The sequence below is a fragment of the Microtus pennsylvanicus genome, chromosome 1 (genome assembly GCF_037038515.1).
Source record: "Microtus pennsylvanicus isolate mMicPen1 chromosome 1, mMicPen1.hap1, whole genome shotgun sequence".
NCBI classification, from domain to species: domain Eukaryota; kingdom Metazoa; phylum Chordata; class Mammalia; order Rodentia; family Cricetidae; genus Microtus; species Microtus pennsylvanicus.
The window spans coordinates 85,297,156-85,316,618 of NC_134579.1; the positions used below are offsets into that span (position 1 = coordinate 85,297,156).

General features: G+C 45.6%; 1 protein-coding gene across 6 annotated transcripts in view; it reads right to left on the reverse strand.

Moving 5' to 3' along the window:
* The window catches only part of Fry (FRY microtubule binding protein), a 392,348-nt gene that overhangs the window by 173,228 nt on the left and 199,657 nt on the right, over positions 1-19,463 (reverse strand). For all 6 annotated transcript variants that reach the window (XM_075971622.1, XM_075971632.1, XM_075971584.1 and 3 more), the window contains one exon: positions 5,186-5,239. In XM_075971622.1, the coding sequence (XP_075827737.1) occupies positions 5,186-5,239 (54 nt within the window). The remainder of the gene's footprint in view (positions 1-5,185; positions 5,240-19,463) is intronic.

The following is a 19,463-nucleotide window of genomic DNA, read 5'->3' on the forward strand; positions in this document are numbered from 1 at the left end:
GTGTCTGTAGATCTGTTTTGTTGAGTGAGCAGATGAACGAACAGTCCTGTTATTTCTCTTAGAAAGGGTCTCCTGTTCCCAATCAAAAACTAATTTATAGTCTTTCCCCACTGCTCGCCCCGCAAACACAGTTTTCCTCTGCTTGATAATCCTAACCTACAGAACACAGTCCAGGCTCCTCTGACCTACTGCAGTGGAACATCCTCCTAACTTCCCACTGGCTTGCTTCCCAATTGTTCTACCCTCCCTTCAACACCTTCATTTGTGGGTCAGACCTTGGCCCATCTTGTTCATCTGGATGATGACGTCATTGCGCCTTGATGACTCACTGTGACATTCATCGTCTACTCCCATCTCTGAACTTCTGGATAATCTGACATGTCTTCTAGCTTTCCCATAGTGGGATTCTAAGCATAAGGCACCGTCTTCCTTCTGGGACTGAGGATTTATTCAGGCTAGGACCTCTATCATATCTGTACACATGCGCAGTGTCCTAGGTAGGTTTCTGTTGCAGTGATAAAGCTCTCACCGAAACCAGTCTACAGAGGGAAAAGTTTCTTTGGCTTACATCTTACGGTTCATCATTAAGGAAAACAAAGGCAGGAACTCATGGCACAAACCAGAAAGCATGAACAGACTCAGAGGCCATAGGGAAAGTTACCTGCTAGCTTGCTCCCACGGGCTTGCTCAGCAATCTTTCTTTTACAGTCTACCTGCCCAGGGTGGTACCACCCAAAGTGGGCTGGGCTATTATATCAGAAACTCCCCGCAGACTTGCCCACGTGGCGTTCTGACAAAGGTGATTCTTCAGTTTAGTTTGCCTCGTCCAAAGTGTGTGAGGCTGACAGCCAAGATTAGCTGTCACACAGCGGCCATAGTCAGGCGCTCTTCGTTGAACTGAGCGGAAAGTACTTCAAAGGGTGGTTTGCATTGGGTTATCCTGTCTCTCATTCTTTCACCAACATTGGTGATTCTTAAACAGTATTAGTAGTGATCATCCTTTGTATGGGTCTCCTTCCCTCTGCTTCAGTTCATGTCAAACCCTCATCAATTCCAAGCTCCCCCGAGACCTCTGTTCGTCAGAGGTCTCCCACTGCTCCTCCACTGTGAACACGAGACAGTCACTTAGGCCATTTTGATACTGACAAGTGAAGGATGAAGCCCCATCCCGCTGGCACGGGGCCCCCTTTCCAAATTTTATCCCTCCTCACCGGTGCAGGCTGACCTCTCTTCCTGCACCTTTTAGGTATCTCAAGACCATTTCAACAGTAGACCACTGACCGCAGTGCCGAGGAAGCCTGGTCATAGATGTGAAGAAACTGACCAGAAGAGGTTCAGACAATGACTCTTCCAAGGGGAAGAGGCCAGTGTTGCTCTGAGATGCGGCTAGATCGGGGGCAATGCTCCGTGTCATGGTGCTGGGTGACCGTCTCACCATCGGTTCACACAGCATCTTTAAAGACAGCACTGGTACAGAATGGGCCTTCTCAAGCTTCAGTGCATACCCGTATAGGGAACAGCAGGCGTAAGAGCGAGTTTACGTTAGACAATATGGCGCTGGTAAGAATGGGCAGAATGAGTTAGCTGACACTGGGCATGGGGTAGCTCTGAGTTAGCACAAAATGCCTGACACCAGATGCCTGGGTACCCAGATGAACAATGATGTAATCTGCTACATAACTATTTTTGGCAGACTGCCACTTTTGTGTAGGTTCTGTATGAACAAGGCATCATGGGTATAGAGTCATAGCCTCAGGCAGCCTGGGTGTGTTTTTCAGGGGCCCATGTGGGCCAGCCATGTGCCTGGGTGCTTGCTGCTGGTGTCCTGGTCAGCAGCTTTCCTGCTGGAGTGAAAAAAACATATCTTATTCGTCTATAGTTCATCAAACATCTCTTTAACCTCCCACCCTTTCCCTGACCCTCATCAGAACACAGACCTGACAACATGGGCCCCCTGGGCTTCTTGTGGAGCTGCTGAATGTGTAGCTCTGGGGCTGCCAGGTGATGTTCATAACGCAGGTCCCTGGGCTACACTTTGTGTTGTAAGGTTAAAAATAATCTAATGAATTAAGTGTGGAAGTTGAGGTGTAAGCCTAGGCCTAACTCCAAATGGCATTGTGCTTCTACAATGTTGAATGGAATACTTGAATGAAAGAAACCAAACTGCAGTTAAGCCAGAAGATTTGGGATAACTGCTCACCGCTGTGTTAACAGTTACAACAACAACTTGGGCTAAGTTCTCACTGCAGTGTTAATTTAGAAGAATTTAGAGAATAAGGAAAGAGAAACATTTAGCTAGAGAAAAACGTATTTTTTCCCCCAAGAAAAGGTAGTGATGGCAGGATAAAGAGACTACAAATACGGAATAAAAAAAAAACATGCAAAGTCAGAGTCAGATGGAAAAGGGAGCAGAAAGATCTATCGCTTCCAAAACGGCAGCTCTGAACACCATGAACATCTTCACTAAGGGTCTCTGACCAATCGAGCAATGGTGACAACTGAAGTGACAGGGCAGGGGTGGGGTCTACCCACCATCTTTTCAGAGTCCAGATAGACAGCCAAGTCTGCCAGCCCTGTAGCAAAGCCAGGGTCGCAGAAGCTCAGGAATTTGGACCTAAGCCTGTGACCGTCCCTGGGCAACACGGGCCACAGAGGGTTATCTCTGTAGTGCCTGTCACTGCAATGCTCCAGACTCATGAAGCCTGAGGCGTCTCCTCTGTGCTGCAAAAAAGAAGCTCTAGACAAAGTGGGTTCTTTTCCGCATGGTTCCCAGACTATCCAGAAACCCCTGAGTTTATCAGGCTGTGGGGCACTAAGCACTATTTGGCCTCAGATACAGGCACCCACTAAAGGGTCTGAAGCCTTTGTCCTGTATGTCATCTCTGCTGAAGCCTGGGCTGCACCAGGACACCCGTCCATCTTCCTTCATTGTCTTGCTATGCGTCATTCCAGACGCCCTTAAAACCGCTGTGAAGTGACAGGACCAGGATCATTCCCTTCTGCTCAGTACACACTGATGGATGCAAGCTCTCTCCCTGCGGCTGTCACGTGGTCAGTACACGCTGTTGGATGCAAGCTCTCTCCCTGCGGCTGTCACGTGGTCAGTACATGCTGTTGGATGCAGGCTCTCTCCCTGCGGCTGTCACGTGGTCAGTACACGCTGTTGGATGCAGGCTCTCTCCCTGCGGCTGTCACGTGCTCAGTACACGCTGTTGGATGCAGGCTCTCTCCCTGCGGCTGTCACGTACTCAGTACACGCTGTTGGATGCAGGCTCTCTCCCTGCAGTTGTCACGTGGTCAGTACATGCTGTTGGATGCAGGCTCTCTCCCTGCGGCTGTCACATGCTCAGTACACGCTGTTGGATGCAGGCTCTCTCCCTGCGGCTGTCACGTGCTCAGTACACGCTGTTGGATGCAGGCTCTCTCCCTGCGGCTGTCACGTGGTCAGTACACGCTGTTGGATGCAGGCTCTCTCCCTGCGGCTGTCACGTGCTCAGTACACGCTGTTGGATGCAGGCTCTCTCCCTGCAGTTGTCACGTGGTCAGTACATGCTGTTGGATGCAGGCTCTCTCCCTGCGGCTGTCACGTGCTCAGTACACGCTGTTGGATGCAGGCTCTCTCCCTGCGGCTGTCACGTGCTCAGTACATGCTGTTGGATGCAGGCTCTCTCCCTGCGGCTGTCACGTGGTCAGTACATGCTGTTGGATGCAGGCTCTCTCCATGCGGCTGTCACGTGGTCAGTACATGCTGTTGGATGCAGGCTCTCTCCCTCTGGCTGTCACGTGGTCAGTACATGCTGTTGGATGCAGGCTCTCTCCCTGCAGTTGTCACATGGTCAGTACATGCTATTGGATGCAGGCTCTCTCCCTGCGGCTGTCACATGCTCAGTACACGCTGTTGGATGCAGGCTCTCTCCCTCTGGCTGTCACATGCTCAGTACACGCTGTTGGATGCAGGCTCTCTCCCTCTGGCTGTCACGTGGTCAGTACATGCTGTTGGATGCAGGCTCTCTCCCTGTGGCTGTCACGTGCTCAGTACATGCTCTTGGATGCAGGCTCTCTCCCTACGGCTGTCACATGCTCAGTACACGCTGTTGGATGTCAATGTCCTTTCCTAGTCTTGACTTTCTCTGCTTTTTTTAATTATAATCTTGTAAATTTACTATTTCTCCATTGGAAGCTAAGGTTCCACATTTTTATAATTGATCGTTGAGGAAATTTTTCTCATTCAGGGTTGTCAATTCATTCTCCACCACCACCCTTTACCCCTCGCAATCTCTCTCCAGTGCTGAGGATTAGTCTAGGACGCACCAGACCAGCACTCTCCTGATTTATTCACGTCTCTCTTTTTATTCAATGGCTGGATTGCACTCTGCAGCTCAGGCTAGCCTCTGGCTTACATCCTCTTGCCTCTGCCTTCCAGGGGCTGGGGCTACAGGTGTGTGCCATGCAGCCTGGCAGGACTGGAAACAACCGGATGAAACCATGAACAAGCTCCGGTTCAGAGATGCAGCCATCACGGACCACACTGATTTAGAGGAAGCTGACTTTACAGTGGAATGCCCTGGAAGTCATCTTTTCTTGGCCTCTCACTTTTGGCATACAAAAAATTTAAGAAAAAAAACAAAACAAAACAAAACACCGAGGGCCTACTTATAGTCTTCTCGAACTTAATTTAAACCACAGGGCATCTCCCGAACATCTCTAACGCCCGGCTGTAGATGCTGAGGGCACAAGACCCTTTGAGAGAATCATTAGACTTTTATTGGATGTGCTTTAGAGTTTTGTTTGATGCGTGTATGCCCACCCTGTGCAGGCAGTGACTTTGGAGGCCAGAAAACATTGTTGGATCCCCAGGAACTGGTTGTGAGCTGTTGTGTGGGTGCTGGCAACCAACCCTGCGTTCCCTTAACCTCTGAACCATCTCTCCAGACCCCGAGGGTATTACGACCACACATCCATGGCTTCAAGGAGGTTTTTCAGCATAGCAGTGAACATCTCTTTCTCCCTGCTTCCATCTTGTGCTCCTCGTGGCTCCTCTTCACCACCTAAGCTATGTCAGGTACCGACTGGGGCCTTGTTCACCCTGGGCAAGCCCTCTACCACTGAATCAATCTCCAGTCACCACTTTGTGCATTTGAAATAAAGAGAAAACACAGAACTTGGATAGCAACATGCCACATACCTGATCAAACTGGGGGTCTTCTCCACGCTGTAGAGATTTTGTCAAAGGTTTTTCCTACAACAACAAAAATGACATATACAAAAGTAACTATCTAGGATTTTCAACACTGTAAGAGAAATATCATTGAGGTTTTCTTTGTAAAGCCAGCTAAATGCCAAAGTCAGCAGTAATGATGTGAAAACAGGTGCAATTGGGTCTCACAGACATCCTTGGAACAATTACGGGGTGCAAATTTCTGCTCGGAATTTTCTCTATTCATCCAGGACTGAGGGAGTCACTTGGTGCCAACCTACAGGCTCGGAGGAAGGCTGGGCTGCAGCATGTGGTTCCTGCCATGGGGAAAGAGCGTCTGGGGAGAAATGTGGGCAGTGACTCTTTGCGTTATCGATGCCTGCTTATCTTTCAAACATCGGCTCCACCATCACTCCTTTGAGGAAGTCTTTGTGAGGCAGCTTCCAGTACCAGTCCCGCGTCCCACGCCCCACCTTTCGAGCCTGCAAAACCCTGCCATTCTTCCTTTCACAGCTCTTTTCATGGCTACATTACAGAGGGATGTGTGTGTGCATGAGTGATGTCCACGGCCACATTACAGGGGATGTGTGCATGAGTGATGTCCACGGCCACGTTACAGAGGGATGTGTGCAAGAGTGAGGTCCACAGCCACATTACAGAGGGATGTGTGCAAGAGTGAGGTCCACAGCCACATTACAGAGGGATGTGTGCATGAGTGATGTCCACGGCCACGTTACAAAGGGATGTGTGCATGAGTGATGTCCACGGCCACGTTACAAGGGGATGTGTGCATGAGTGATGTCCACGGCCACATTACAGGGGATGTGTGCATGAGTGATGTCCACGGCCACGTTACAAAGGGATGTGTGCATGAGTGATGTCCACGGCCACATTACAGAGGGATGTGTGTGTGCATGAGTGAGGTCCACGGCCACATTACAGAGGGATATGTGTGTGCATGAGTGAGGTCCACGGCCACATTACAGAGGGATGTGTGCATGAGTGATGTCCACGGCCATGTTACAAAGGGATGTGTGCATGAGTGATGTCCACGGCCACGTTACAAGGGGATGTGTGCATGAGTGATGTCCACGGCCACGTTACAAGGGGATGTGTGCATGAGTGATGTCCACGGCCACGTTACAGAGGGATGTGTGCAAGAGTGAGGTCCACAGCCACGTTACAGAGGGATGTGTGCAAGAGTGAGGTCCACAGCCACATTACAGAGGGATGTGTGCATGAGTGATGTCCACGGCCACGTTACAAGGGGATGTGTGCATGAGTGATGTCCACGGCCACATTACAGGGGATGTGTGCATGAGTGATGTCCACGGCCACGTTACAAAGGGATGTGTGCATGAGTGATGTCCACGGCCACGTTACAAGGGGATGTGTGCATGAGTGATGTCCACGGCCACATTACAGAGGGATGTGTGCATGAGTGATGTCCACGGCCACATTACAGAGGGATGTGTGCATGAGTGATGTCCACGGCCACGTTACAAAGGGATGTGTGCATGAGTGATGTCCACGGCCACATTACAGAGGGATGTGTGCAAGAGTGAGGGCCACGGCCACATTACAGAGGGATGTGTGCATGAGTGATGTCCACGGCCACATTACAGAGGGCTGTGTGCAAGAGTGAGGGCCACGGCCACATTACAGAGGGATGTGTGTGTGCATGAGTGATATCCACAGCCACATTACAGAGGGATGTGTGCATGAGTGAGGTCCACGGCCACATTACAGAGGGATGTGTGCATGAGTGAGGTCCACGGCCACATTACAGAGGGATGTGTGCATGAGTGAGGTCCACAGCCACATTACAGAGGGATGTGTGCATGAGTGAGATCCACGGCCACGTTACAGAGGGATGTGTGCATGAGTGAGGTCCACAGCCACATTACAGAGGGATATGTGTATGCAAGAGTGATGTACACGGCCACATTACAGAGGGATGTGTGCAAGAGTGAGGTCCACGGCCACATTACAGAGGGATGTGTGCAAGAGTGATGTCCATGGCCACGTTACAAAGGGATGTAAGAAACGCATGAGTGATATCCTCAAAAGACTCTCCTACTTGCCAGGAAGTTCCAGACTGGTAGAAACCTCTATCAGTTTCTCTCAGCACTTAAAAGTTCTGGGAAGGAGCAGGGCTTGGTGCTGGACTAGGGATCTATACTCTCTTCAGATATGAAGTCCTCCATTTTGTGTATGCATGTGTGAGCTAAAAATTAAATATATGTGTATATGTATATCTACGATTGTGGTGGTGCACACCTTTAATCCCAGAACTTGGGAGGCAGAGGCAGACAGATCTCTGTGAGTTCATAGCCAGTCTGGTCTACATATAAATTCCAGGGCTACATAGTGGGAGTCTGTCTCAATAAATAAATAGTAAAATTTTATTGTGGAAAACATTGATAAGATTTACCATTTTAAATGAGTAATTCTGCACCGTTAAGTAGATTTATTGTCAGTTACCTCCACTGTCAATTTTATGAGCTCTTTTCACGCTGGAAGCTTTTATTTCAAATGTGGCACACACTGAGATCCCCACATACATAAGAGAGTCATTCTTAGTATCTATCGCTTAAAGCCATACACAATGATGTGGGGGCATGGCTTCTATGATAGTTTTCTGTGGCTCTGTACTAGAGCTACATAAATACTTATTCCATATGAGTTCAAAAATTGGCAATGCATCAACACATGAGACCCGAGATCGACCTGAAGCGAATGATATCACTTGTCAGCGGCTTACATCCCCAGGGCGATTCCCTTCTCAGTTTTTCTCAGGAGAGGCTTTTGTTGCTGGGAGTGGGTGTGTGTGACCAGGCCAGCCTTACTCTGAAGCTTCCCACGCCCTAAAGCAATGCTTTCTTACTACAAATGGTGGGGAGCTCGTAGACATGGTGCTTCCTGAGCACACATCTGTACACGCACAGGAAGGAAGCGACATTCTGCAAACAGGCCCAGCCGACGGGTATTACCCCACACGATACTCAGACCCATTAGCTAAGAACGTGGGCTTGATGTCTCAGTAAAATAACATACGGAGCTTCCTTCCTCATCGACATGTACTTAAATATGCTGTCTTAATCATTTTCTTTGAAGACTTGGATTAAATTCACTTTCAAAATTATAGCTCTCTATTTCCCCCTTTCCCTGTCTATTACTGTGAGGGCTAAAGTTATAGTTTAAGTTTAAATTACTGTGCTCGAGAGAGCTATAAAACAGAAAAGTCTCTAACCTGTAAGCCCCATTTGCCCGAAGACAGATGACTTCCTGGGCCATTGCTCGTGTCTTCCCTTCTGTAAACAGGCTTGGCTGCCCACCAGAACGGGATGTGCTTGATCACACAAAGGTGGGGGGTGGGGGGGGCATAGGCAGAAAGTGCGTCAGGACCTGTGCTTGCCCCTAATCGGGTGAAGGTGGGAAGCATGGAGCCTGGTGGGTTTTGCCTTTAGAAGCCCCTGCCTAATGGAATTTGGAGCCATATCCTGGGAATCCCGAGTATGGACCTGGCCAGCGACCACCATCCTGGTCAGTATTTAATAAAGCTTGCTTCAAATTTGTCTCCAAAATTGTGGTAGCGGTCTTATTCTTGTCCAGTGGGATTAGCATTAACCTGTTATTCCACACACAGCATTTTCTGTGCAGCTGCTCTGGTCAGTAGTCCCACTCTCTCGGCCCTTGTCCGACTTCTCTGCACCCCTGACATATGGAATTCACTACTGGGGGATGACACACAGGTGACTGTGTCTCTCTGCATCTGGAAGATGGCGTTGGGCAGAGAGTCTAGTTGGCACTTAAATCTCACAAACATCCTCTTTGTACCAGTATGGATTTATCAGTATCAGAGGGTTTAAGAGCACACCTGGGAGAAAGAACATTACACTATCTAAAAAGATAAAGAGAAAGGAGGGATGGAGGAAGGCAGGGGAGGGAAGGAAGAAAGGAGGGAAGGAGGAAAGGAAGCAGAGCTAATTAGATTTGGTGGGTTATGAAAAAGAAAGAAGAGGACATGAAGATGGGAAGGGGGTGTGTTAGAAGGTCTGGGAGAATGAGAGAAGATTTTTTTGGGGGGGTCTGGGGAATGGGAGGGGATTGTTGGGGGTCTAGGGAACTAGAAGGGATGGTTGAGGGTCTGGGGAATAAAACGGAATGTATTGGGTGGTTTGGGGGAAAGTGAGAAGCTCAGATAGGTATGATTAAGATGCACTTTACACAAGTATAAAATGTCAAAGAAAAAATAAAAATATTCTAAAAAAGAGAAAGAGCCCAAAGCCAACCTGGGTTACCCAGTCAGAACCTGTCTCCAAACAAAAGAATGAAAAGAGAAAGAGCCCAAAGCCAACCTGGGTTACCCAGAGGAAGGTTCTCCCAGGCCCCCAGGGCAATTATCTATGGTCAGAAGGCTTCTGCGGAGGGAAAGCAACTTACAGGCTAAGCTATGGAGTTTGCATCTCCATCCCTACACCTCCTCCCCTCACTTCCTCGCCCTCTTAAGAAAACATGCCTCTAGTGCCTTTTGTCTCCATATCTTCCTAAATAGGGCAGGGTGAAGCCACAGACGTCCACCCTATTTTCAAATAATTTCAGGGTGTTCCAGCTACGCGATCACCTCACAGATTTTTTACATCAAGCACTCCGTAACTCCTAAGAAGATTTCAGACGGTTAGAAGTCTCAAGGGGCCCAGGGCTCAAAGGCAAGTTTATCTTGGGAATTCAGGGAACCCATTCAACTAATCATTTCTGCCTTCTGACTTTTCAGTGGGTTCCCCAAATCCCAAATGGCACCTATACAGGCTAAATGTCAGGAAGCTAGCAGACCCAAATGATACTGTTTTTGGAGTCATATGCATCAGTGTTTAAACCAGCAGGGGCATGGGGCACACGAGATACTCAGAGTGTTGAGTGTATTACCTGTCTATATCCTAGTTGGCTTTAGCCGTGATGGTGGCTGGAAGGACATGTGAGGGTCCCTGGTACCCTGGAAGGCTCTTCACTAAGCTCCAGTTAAAGGTAAAATGGGGAGAAAAGCAGACAGGCAGACAGACAGACAGACAGACAGGCAGACCACTTTGTAGCGTTGATGAGTGGCATAGAACGCTGAGTGTCACTCCGCTAGTGGCCTCTCAGAGCGCTGCCACACTCACAAGGACACTTCTTCCGGTGCCATGACTGCCTGGACTGTGTTGAGATGGACATGCGCCCTCCTGTAGAAGGCGCAGGAGCAAACACCGAATCCCACGTTTTCTTGGGATGATGCTTAACACCCCTGCTGATACTAAGGTTTTTAACTTGAACTTCCTCAAATGTTTCTACGACCAGAAAGTTCTACTGTGAAAAATGGTGTGGGGGTGCATGACAGAGTGCGAACGTCCTGCTCGCTTTAGAGAAGCAAAAAAAGAAGCCCACGTTACTAGAAATACTTTAATACTTTTAATAAATATTTATTCATTTTTGTTTTATGAGTGTTTGCCTGCCTGTGTGTCTGCGCACCAGGTGTGCACCGTGGAACTGGAGTTAGACAGTTGGGAGCACACTGCTGAGAGGTGAGCCCTCTGAGGGGCGTCTGAGCTCCTGGCTGGGAGCCATCTCCAGCCCCCACACACTAATGGAATGGTGGGGTGATTATTAAAATGACCAAAATCACACTTCAGTCAAGCACGAGATTTTGCAAGTCTTGAGACTTGCATTTTTTTTTTACTTATACAAACATTGTTTGGTGCAGCATTAGCTGAAAGGCTTTGGATATTATGAGCACGGAAAATTCACATCCTATAAATTTATATCACACATTATATATGACTTGTAAAAAATTTCAAAACTAATTTCAGATAGCTTCCCCCTTCTTCACCAGGCAGAGGAGGATGCTGAGGCACGTGGCATCCCATCACCATAGTGATAGTATCTTTCAGGGTGGAGAGCTGGGGACCCAATTGTTGCGAATCCACCAAAGCATTTAGCAGAGAACTATCAGGTCCTGGCAGTGGGGAATGCTGTTTCAACCTGAACCAAAGAAGAGCAGGGCACAAAACATTTTCCCGGCTATCATATTTTCCTCCGTATCTTATTAGTGACAGTTCTGACTTGACTTTAAAAACATAGTCTGAATAATAATTAACCTTTCACCCCAAGCCACTCCCTCGTGAAGGGGGTGGGGGTGGGTTGGGGCAGCCAGACACATAGGAGTCTGAATTGTGTGGACTGTCTGCTGCACAGATCGTCGCATGCCTCTCTGTCCACAGGTAACAGTGAGTACCACTCTGACACCCTGACAACTTCTAGTATTAACTCCCCAGCACGGGTTAAAATCCTCGGATGTAGAGGGGCGTGTGCTTGCGGAGGTAGACACATCTGCTTCAGCTAAAAAACACGAGTTTTTGTACGTGAAATAATGTATGCTGATTTTCACCCAAAGCCCTGGAGGAAATATTTCAAGGTCAAGAGAATGTTACCAACTACCCCAAAGAAGTTAAAGATACAGTCAGACAATTCAGGGGATGGGGTGAGACTACGCCATGAAGCATGGGTAGACCCAAAGCCAGGAAGACTATTTGGGTAGTTATTTTTTTTGGAAACGAAACCTCTCGAGACGATCTGTCCTATTTGCTGCTGGCTCTGCTCCTATCAGCGGAGCCTGTGTGTCTGTCGCATTTAACAGTCCCAAGACCAAATCCATTATCTGAACAGTGGAGGGGAAACTTCAATTAAATTCGGCTACAAAGTTAATTTTCATTTTAATTGGAGAATGGCTCCCGGCCATCTTCACTTTCTACAATAGCTGCCGTGAATCACGGGCTGCGGCCTTCACTTATTTCTGTCTGTACTACAGTCTCCGTTGCTGGTGATTTTGACTTTATGGGTCCTAGCTTATTTCTTTACAGCCTCGCTGTGTTTACTAAACAGACTTCAGCTCATCTGGCTGTTTGTTTGCCCACTTTTTCAGGCCTTCCTGCACACAGAAGCTCCTCACAGCCTTTATCTCCCATCTCTCCCACTTGCCCCTCTTCCAGCCATCACCACGCCTACACTCTGGTCACCTCAGTGTCCTCCTCACCATACCCCCCTCCCAGCCCCCCTCAGTGGCTGTTCCTTTTCTGTCGCTCCTCTACTTGGTTTTCCAGGGACGGTCCGCACGACCGTCTTCTCTTTCCCCCTCTGCTCTTTCTTCAATCATTGCGAGCTGGCGTTCCTCTCACCACTAAAGCCTGCATCCCCATGGACCCTAGGAACTCCCAAAATGGTGGCCTTTTCAGTTCTCTGCCCCCTTGACCCCAGTTGCAGAGACATTCCTTGATCGCTCCTTTCTTTCCACTTGAATTACCACCCCCAGCCAGCTCTCGCTTTTCCCTGTGGCCTTCACGGGCTAGTCTTGCCTCTAAAATATTTATATTGCTGAACCATCTTGAGAAAACGTCCTGGAACATTCCGAGTTTACTTCCCTTCAACCTAGGAATTGAGCAGAAAGAAATCCCCGGAGGTACCAGGAGCATCACGCGGACTATTGTGTGACTAGAAACGCACAGCTACCGATACAAATGCCTAGTGAATATGAGTCAGATAATTGGTGACGATGACCAGTCGACGTCAGACTTGCACGGGTTGAAACTGCTACCATGCCTCAGCAAACGTCCCTGCTGCCGAAATTATATTGTTGACTTGTAGAAATGTCAAAACTTAAAACGCCTTATGGAAGCATAACCACATTACACCAAAAGAGGAACATTCAAGACTTAACTAGTACTGTGCATTTATTTGTTTGTCTGTTTATTTGTTTTGCTGCTAAGACTAAAAACCAGGGTCTTGTGCATGCGAGGCAAATGGTTTGCCGCTGCCTGATACCATTAGTCCCTAAAACAGAACACATTATAAATAGTTCTAGATCACAGCCCCTTTCCGCCAAGTCTAGGGATAGTCCTAGAAGAGCAGAGGGAAGATGTAAGAGCCAGAGGGAGTGGATTGCTGTACAGAAACGGTATTTCTAGATGTGATAGGCCATTGAACACAGGAACTCACAGTGGCTGTGACTGTATCTACAAAGCCTGTACTAGATAGTTGGGTGGTGGTGGTGTGTGACTTTAATCACAGCAGTCAGGAGGCAGAGCAGGTGGATCTCTGAGTTCAAGGCCAGCCTGGTCTACAGAGTGAGTTCCGGGACAGCCAGAACTACACAGAGAGAGAAACCCTGTCTCTAAAAACCAAAAAAATACCCCCCAAAAAAACAAAAAAACCAACAAAAAAAACCCCAACAACCAAAAAAACCAAAAAAAAAAACCTCAAACAACAAAAAAAATACAAAAATCAAAAACCCATGTACAAGATCAAGTCAATCAAAATTTTAGCATGGATGTGGGGGAGGAGCCCATGAGCCCCACCCCCATCTGAGAAGCTATGGGCTGTAGATGGCCAATGGAGGAGGGACAATCAGTTTTCTTTACGGAAGCGAGCCCGAGAGGCAGCCCAATGTTTCCGTAGTTGGTCCCCCCACACATGCAGATAGAGAGCTTTAAGCGGACACAGGAAGTATTAGATTGATTAAAAAACATCCTTGGAGTTGGGAGGAAAGTGAGGTGGGGGAATAGGGAAAGAATTGAAGGAAAGAAAGGGGAGAATGGAAGGGAGGGAATAGGGAATGGATATGATCCAAACACATTATATGCATGTGCGAATATTAAACAAAACATTTAATAAAATACTTTTTACACTTTTGGGTGTGTGTGAGGGTGTGTGTGTCAAGGCATATGAAGGTCAGAGGACACTCCAAGGGAGTTGTTTTTGTCCTACCACATAGGATTTGGAGACCAGATTCAGATTGCCAGTATTGGTGACAATCACCTTTACCTGCAGAGCTGCATTGCAGGCCCCTGAATGAATTTTTATTACTAATTTTTGTCACTATAAAACACACAATGCGATTGGGCACAGAGATCTGATCTCGGCACCAGGAGAGCCATCATTGGGGTGAGTTTGGGACCCGCAGCAGCAGCCTGGGACAGGGAACTCAGACTTTCCTCATCCTCCCTATACTTCCTGGGCTTCCTGCTGGGCCTATACTCCCAGCATACTGCCTCTCTCTTCCTACCCTACCCAACTTGCATCCAGAACCCTCCCCCCTTTCTGCCTCCATTCCCTCTTGGGGCTCTGGGGCCGAATCCCGAGGGCAACCTAGTGGGCAGGAGCTCCTTCCTTTGTTTCAATGGCCTGCCTACAGCAAGCAAGGTAGGCGCTTTGTTTACGAGCTACCCAACCAGCACAGAGATCTGATCTAGGCACCAGGAGAGCCATCATTGGGGAGAGACATCACTTGAGCACCAGGAGAGCCATCACTGGGGAGTGCCATCACTGGGAAGGTACATCAGTAGGCAAGGAGACCTGATCCTGTAAAAGAAGACACATAGGGAAGCATTCGGAGGAAGAGATGGGCAGGCGCCAATGCAAGAATTCACCCAACAATCTGAAGAACAACATGAAACCACCAGAACCCAGCGACCTCACAACAGGAGGACAGGAACACCTTAAATAAGAAGTAGAAAAAATTGACTTTATGAAAGTGATTGATGCCCTTAAACAGCATATAAAAAATGCCCTTATAGAAATGGATGAGAAGTATAACAGAAAGTTTGAAGAATTGAACAAATCAGTGAATGATACCCTAGGAAACCAGGGGAAAAAAATCAAGCAGATAATGGAAACAATTCAAGACTTGAAAACTGAAATGGAGGCAAAGAAGAAAACACAAACAGAGGGCCGGCTGGACATGGAAAATCTAGGTAAACGAATAGAGACTACAGAAACAAGCATAACCAGCAGAATACAAGAGATAGAAGAAAGAATCTCAGATTCTGAAGATAACATAGACAAAATAAATGCACTGATCAAAGAAAACAGCAAGTCCAACAAACTCTCATCACAAAACATTCAGGAAATATGGGACACAATAAAAAGACCAAACCTAAGAATAATTGGAGTAGAAGAAGAAGAAGAAGTGCAGCTCAACGGTCCAGAAAATATATTTAATAAAATTATAGAAGAAAACTTTCCCAACCTAAAGAAAGATGTACCTATGAAGGTTCAAGAAGCAAGAACACCAAATAGGCTGGATCAAAAAAAAAAAAACATCCCCTCACCATATAATAATCAAAACACAAAGCATACAGAATAAAGAAAGAATATTAAGAGCAGCAAAGTAAAAAGGCCAAGTTACTTATAAAGGTAAACCTATCAGACTTACACCTGACTTTTCTATGGAAACCATGAAAGCCAGAAGGTCCTGGATAGATGTACTGTAAAAACTAAGAGACCATGGATGCAAGCCCAGACTACTATACCCAGCCAAGCTTTCGTTCACTATAAATAGAGAAAACAAAATTTTCCAGGATAAAAACAAATTTAAACAATACGTAGCCACAAATCCAGCCATACAGAAAGTAATAGAAGTAAAATCACTAACCAAGGAGTCCAACAATGACCACAATAACTCAGACATCTAGAGACCCTTCACCAGCGCAACTCAAAGAAGGGAAACACACAAACTTTACGACTAAAAAAGTGACCGGAGTTAACAACCATTGGTCATTGATATCACTTAATGTCAATGGACTCAACTCACCTATAAAAAGGCACAGGCTAAGAGATTGGATACGAAAATAGGATGCAACATTCTGCTGTTTACAAGAAACACACCTCAACCACAAAGACAGGCACCTACTCAGAGTAAAGGGCTGGGAAAAGGCTTATCAAGCAAATGGACCTAAGAAACAAGCAGGTGTGGCCATAGTAATTTCTAACAAAGTTGACTTCAAACTTAAATCAATCAGAAGAGATGGAGAGGGACATTTTATACTCATAACAGGAACAATTCATCAGGATGAAGTCTCAATCCTGAATATCTATGCCCCTAATATAAAAGCACCCAATACGTAAAAGAAACATTACTAAAACTCAAGGCAGCCATCAAACCGCACACACTAATTGTAGGAGACTTCAACACTCCTCTCTCACCAATGGACAGGTCAATCAGACAGAAACCTAACAGATAAATTAGAGAATTAATGGAGATAATGAATCAATTGGACTTAACAGACATCTATAGAATATTCCACCCAAATAGGAAAGAATATACCTTCTTCTCTGCAGCTCATGGAACCTTCTCGAAAATTGACCACATACTCGGTAACAAAGCAAACTTCCACAGTTACAAAAAAATATTTGTAACCACCTGTGTCTTATCAGATTACCATGGATTAAAGTTAGAATTCAACAACAATGCTACCCCCAGAAAGCCTACAAACTCATGGAAACTGAACAGTCAACTACTGAACCATACCTGGATTAAGGAAGAAATAAAGAAAGAAATTAAAGTCTTCCTTGAATTCAATGAAAATAAAGAAACAACATACTCAAACTTATGGGACACTATGAAATCAGTCCTAAGAGGAAAGTTCATAGCACTAAGTGCCCACTTAAAGAAAACAGAGAAAGCACATATTGGAGACTTAATAGCCCACCTGAAAGCTCTAGAAAAAAAAGAAGCAGACTCACCTAGGAGAAGTAGAAGACTGGAAATAATCAAACTAAGGGCTGAAATCAACAAAATAGAAACACAGAAAACAATCCAAAGAATCAATGAAACAAAAAGTTGGTTCCTGGAGAAAATCAACAAGATTGAAAAACCCCTATCCAAACTAATCAAATGGCAGAGAGAGAATATGCAAATTAATAAGATCAGAAATGAAAAGGGGGACATAACCACAGACACACAGGAAATTCAGAGAATCATTAGATCTTACTACAAAAGCCTGTATGCCACAAAACTGGAAAATGTAAAAGAAATGGACACTTTTTTAGATAAATACCATATACCAAAGTTAAACCAGGACCAGGTGAACAATCTAAATAGTTGCGAAGAATTAGAAGCTGTTATCAAAAACCTCCCTACCAAAAAAAGCCCAGGACCAGATGGTTTCAATGCAGAATTCTACCAGAACTTCCAAGAAGACCTAATACCTATACTCCTTAATGTATTTCACAATATAGAAACAGAAGAGTCATTACCAAATTCCTTTTATGAAGCTACAGTTACTCTGATACCAAAACCACACAAAGACTCAACCAGGAAAGAGAATTACAGGCCAATCTCACTCATGAACATCGATGCAAAAATCCTCAACAAAATACTGGCAAACCGAATCCAAGAACACATTAGAAAAATTATCCATTATGATCAAGTAGGCTTCATCCCAGAGATGCAGGGCTGGTTCAACATATGAAAATCTATCAATGTAATCCATCATATAAATAAACTGAGAGAAAAAAATCATATGATCATTTCATTAGATGCTGAAAAAGCATTTGACAAAATTCAACATCCCTTTATGATAAAAGTCTTGGAGAGATTAGGGATACAAGGGTCATACCTAAATATAATAAAAGCTATATACATCAAGCTGACAGCTAACATCAAATTAAATGGAGAGAAATTCAAAGCCATCCCACTAAAATCAGGAACACGACAAGGCTGTCCACTCTCGCCATACCTCTTCAATATAGTGCTTGAAGTTCTAGCAATAGCAATAAGACAACGTAAGGGGATCAGGGGATTCGAATTGGAAAGGAAGAAGTTAAACTTTCGTTATTTGCAGATGATATGATAGTGTACATAAGCGACCCCCAAAACTCCACCAAAGAACTTTTACAACTGATAAACACCTTTAGTAATGTGGCAGGATACAAGATCAACTCCAAAAAATCAGTCGCCCTCTTATACACAAAGGATATGGAAGCAGAGAGGGAAATCAGAGAAGCTTCATCTTTCACAATAGCCACAAACAGCATAAAATATCTTGGGGTAACTCTAACCAAGGAAGTGAAAGATCTATTTGACAAGAACTTTAAGGCATTGAAGAAAGAAATTGAAGAGGATACCAGAAAATGGAAGGAACTCCCTTGCTCTTGGATTGGGAGGATCAACATAGTAAAAATGGCAATTCTACCAAAGGCAATTTATAGATTCAATGCAATCCCCATCAGGGTCCCATCAAAATTATTCACAGATCTTGAGAGGACAATAATCAACTTTATATGGAAAAACAAAAAACCCAGGATAGCCAAAACAATCCTATATAATAAAGGATCTTCTGGAGGCATTATCATCCCTGACTTCAAACTCTATTACAGAGCTACAGTAATGAAAACAGTGTGGTACTGGCATAAAAACAGAGAAGTCGACCAATGGAATTGTATATAAGACCCGAATTTTAACCCACAAACCTATGATCACCTCATTTTCGATAAAGGAGCTAAAAGTATACAATGGAAGAAAGAAAGCATCTTCAACAAATGGTGCTGGCACAACTGGATGTCAACCTGTAGAAGAATGAAAATAGACCCATATCTATCACCATGCACAAAACTCAAATCCAAATGGATCAAAGACCTCAATATCAGTCTGAACACACTGAACCTGATAGAAGAGAAAGTGGGAAGTACCCTACAACAGATGGGCACAGGAGATCACTTCCTATGTATAACCCCAGCAGCACAGACATTAAGGGCAACATTGAATACATGGGACCTACTAAAACTGAGAAGCTTCTGTAAAGCAAAGGACACTGTCACTAAGACAAAAAGGCAACCTACTGACTGGGAGAAGATCTTCACCAACCCCGCAACAGACAAAGGTCTGATCTCCAAAATATATAGAGAACTCAAGAAACTAGACTTTAAAATGCTAATTAACCCAATTAAAAAATGGGGCACTGAACTGAACAGAGAATTCTCAACAGAAGAAGTTCAAATGGCCAAAAGACACTTAAGGTCATGCTCAACCTCCTTAGCGATCAGGGAAATGCAAATCAAAACAACTTTGAGATATCATCTTACACCTGTCAGAATGGCTAAAATAAAAAACACCAATGATAGCCTTTGCTGGAGAGGCTGTGGAGGAAGGGGTACCCTCATCCATTGCTGGTGGGAATGCAATCTTGTGCAACCACTTTGGAAATCAGTGTTTCGGTTTCTCAGGAAATTCGGGATCAACCTACCCCTGGACCCAGCAATACCACTCTTGGGAATATACCCAAGAGAGGCCCTATCATATGACAAAAGCATTTGTTCAACTATGTTCATAGCAGTATTATTTGTAATAGCCAGAACCTGGAAACAACCTAGATGCCCTTCAATGGAAGAATGGATGAAGAAAGTGTGGAATATCTACACATTAGTGTACTACACTGCGGTAAAAAAACAATGACTT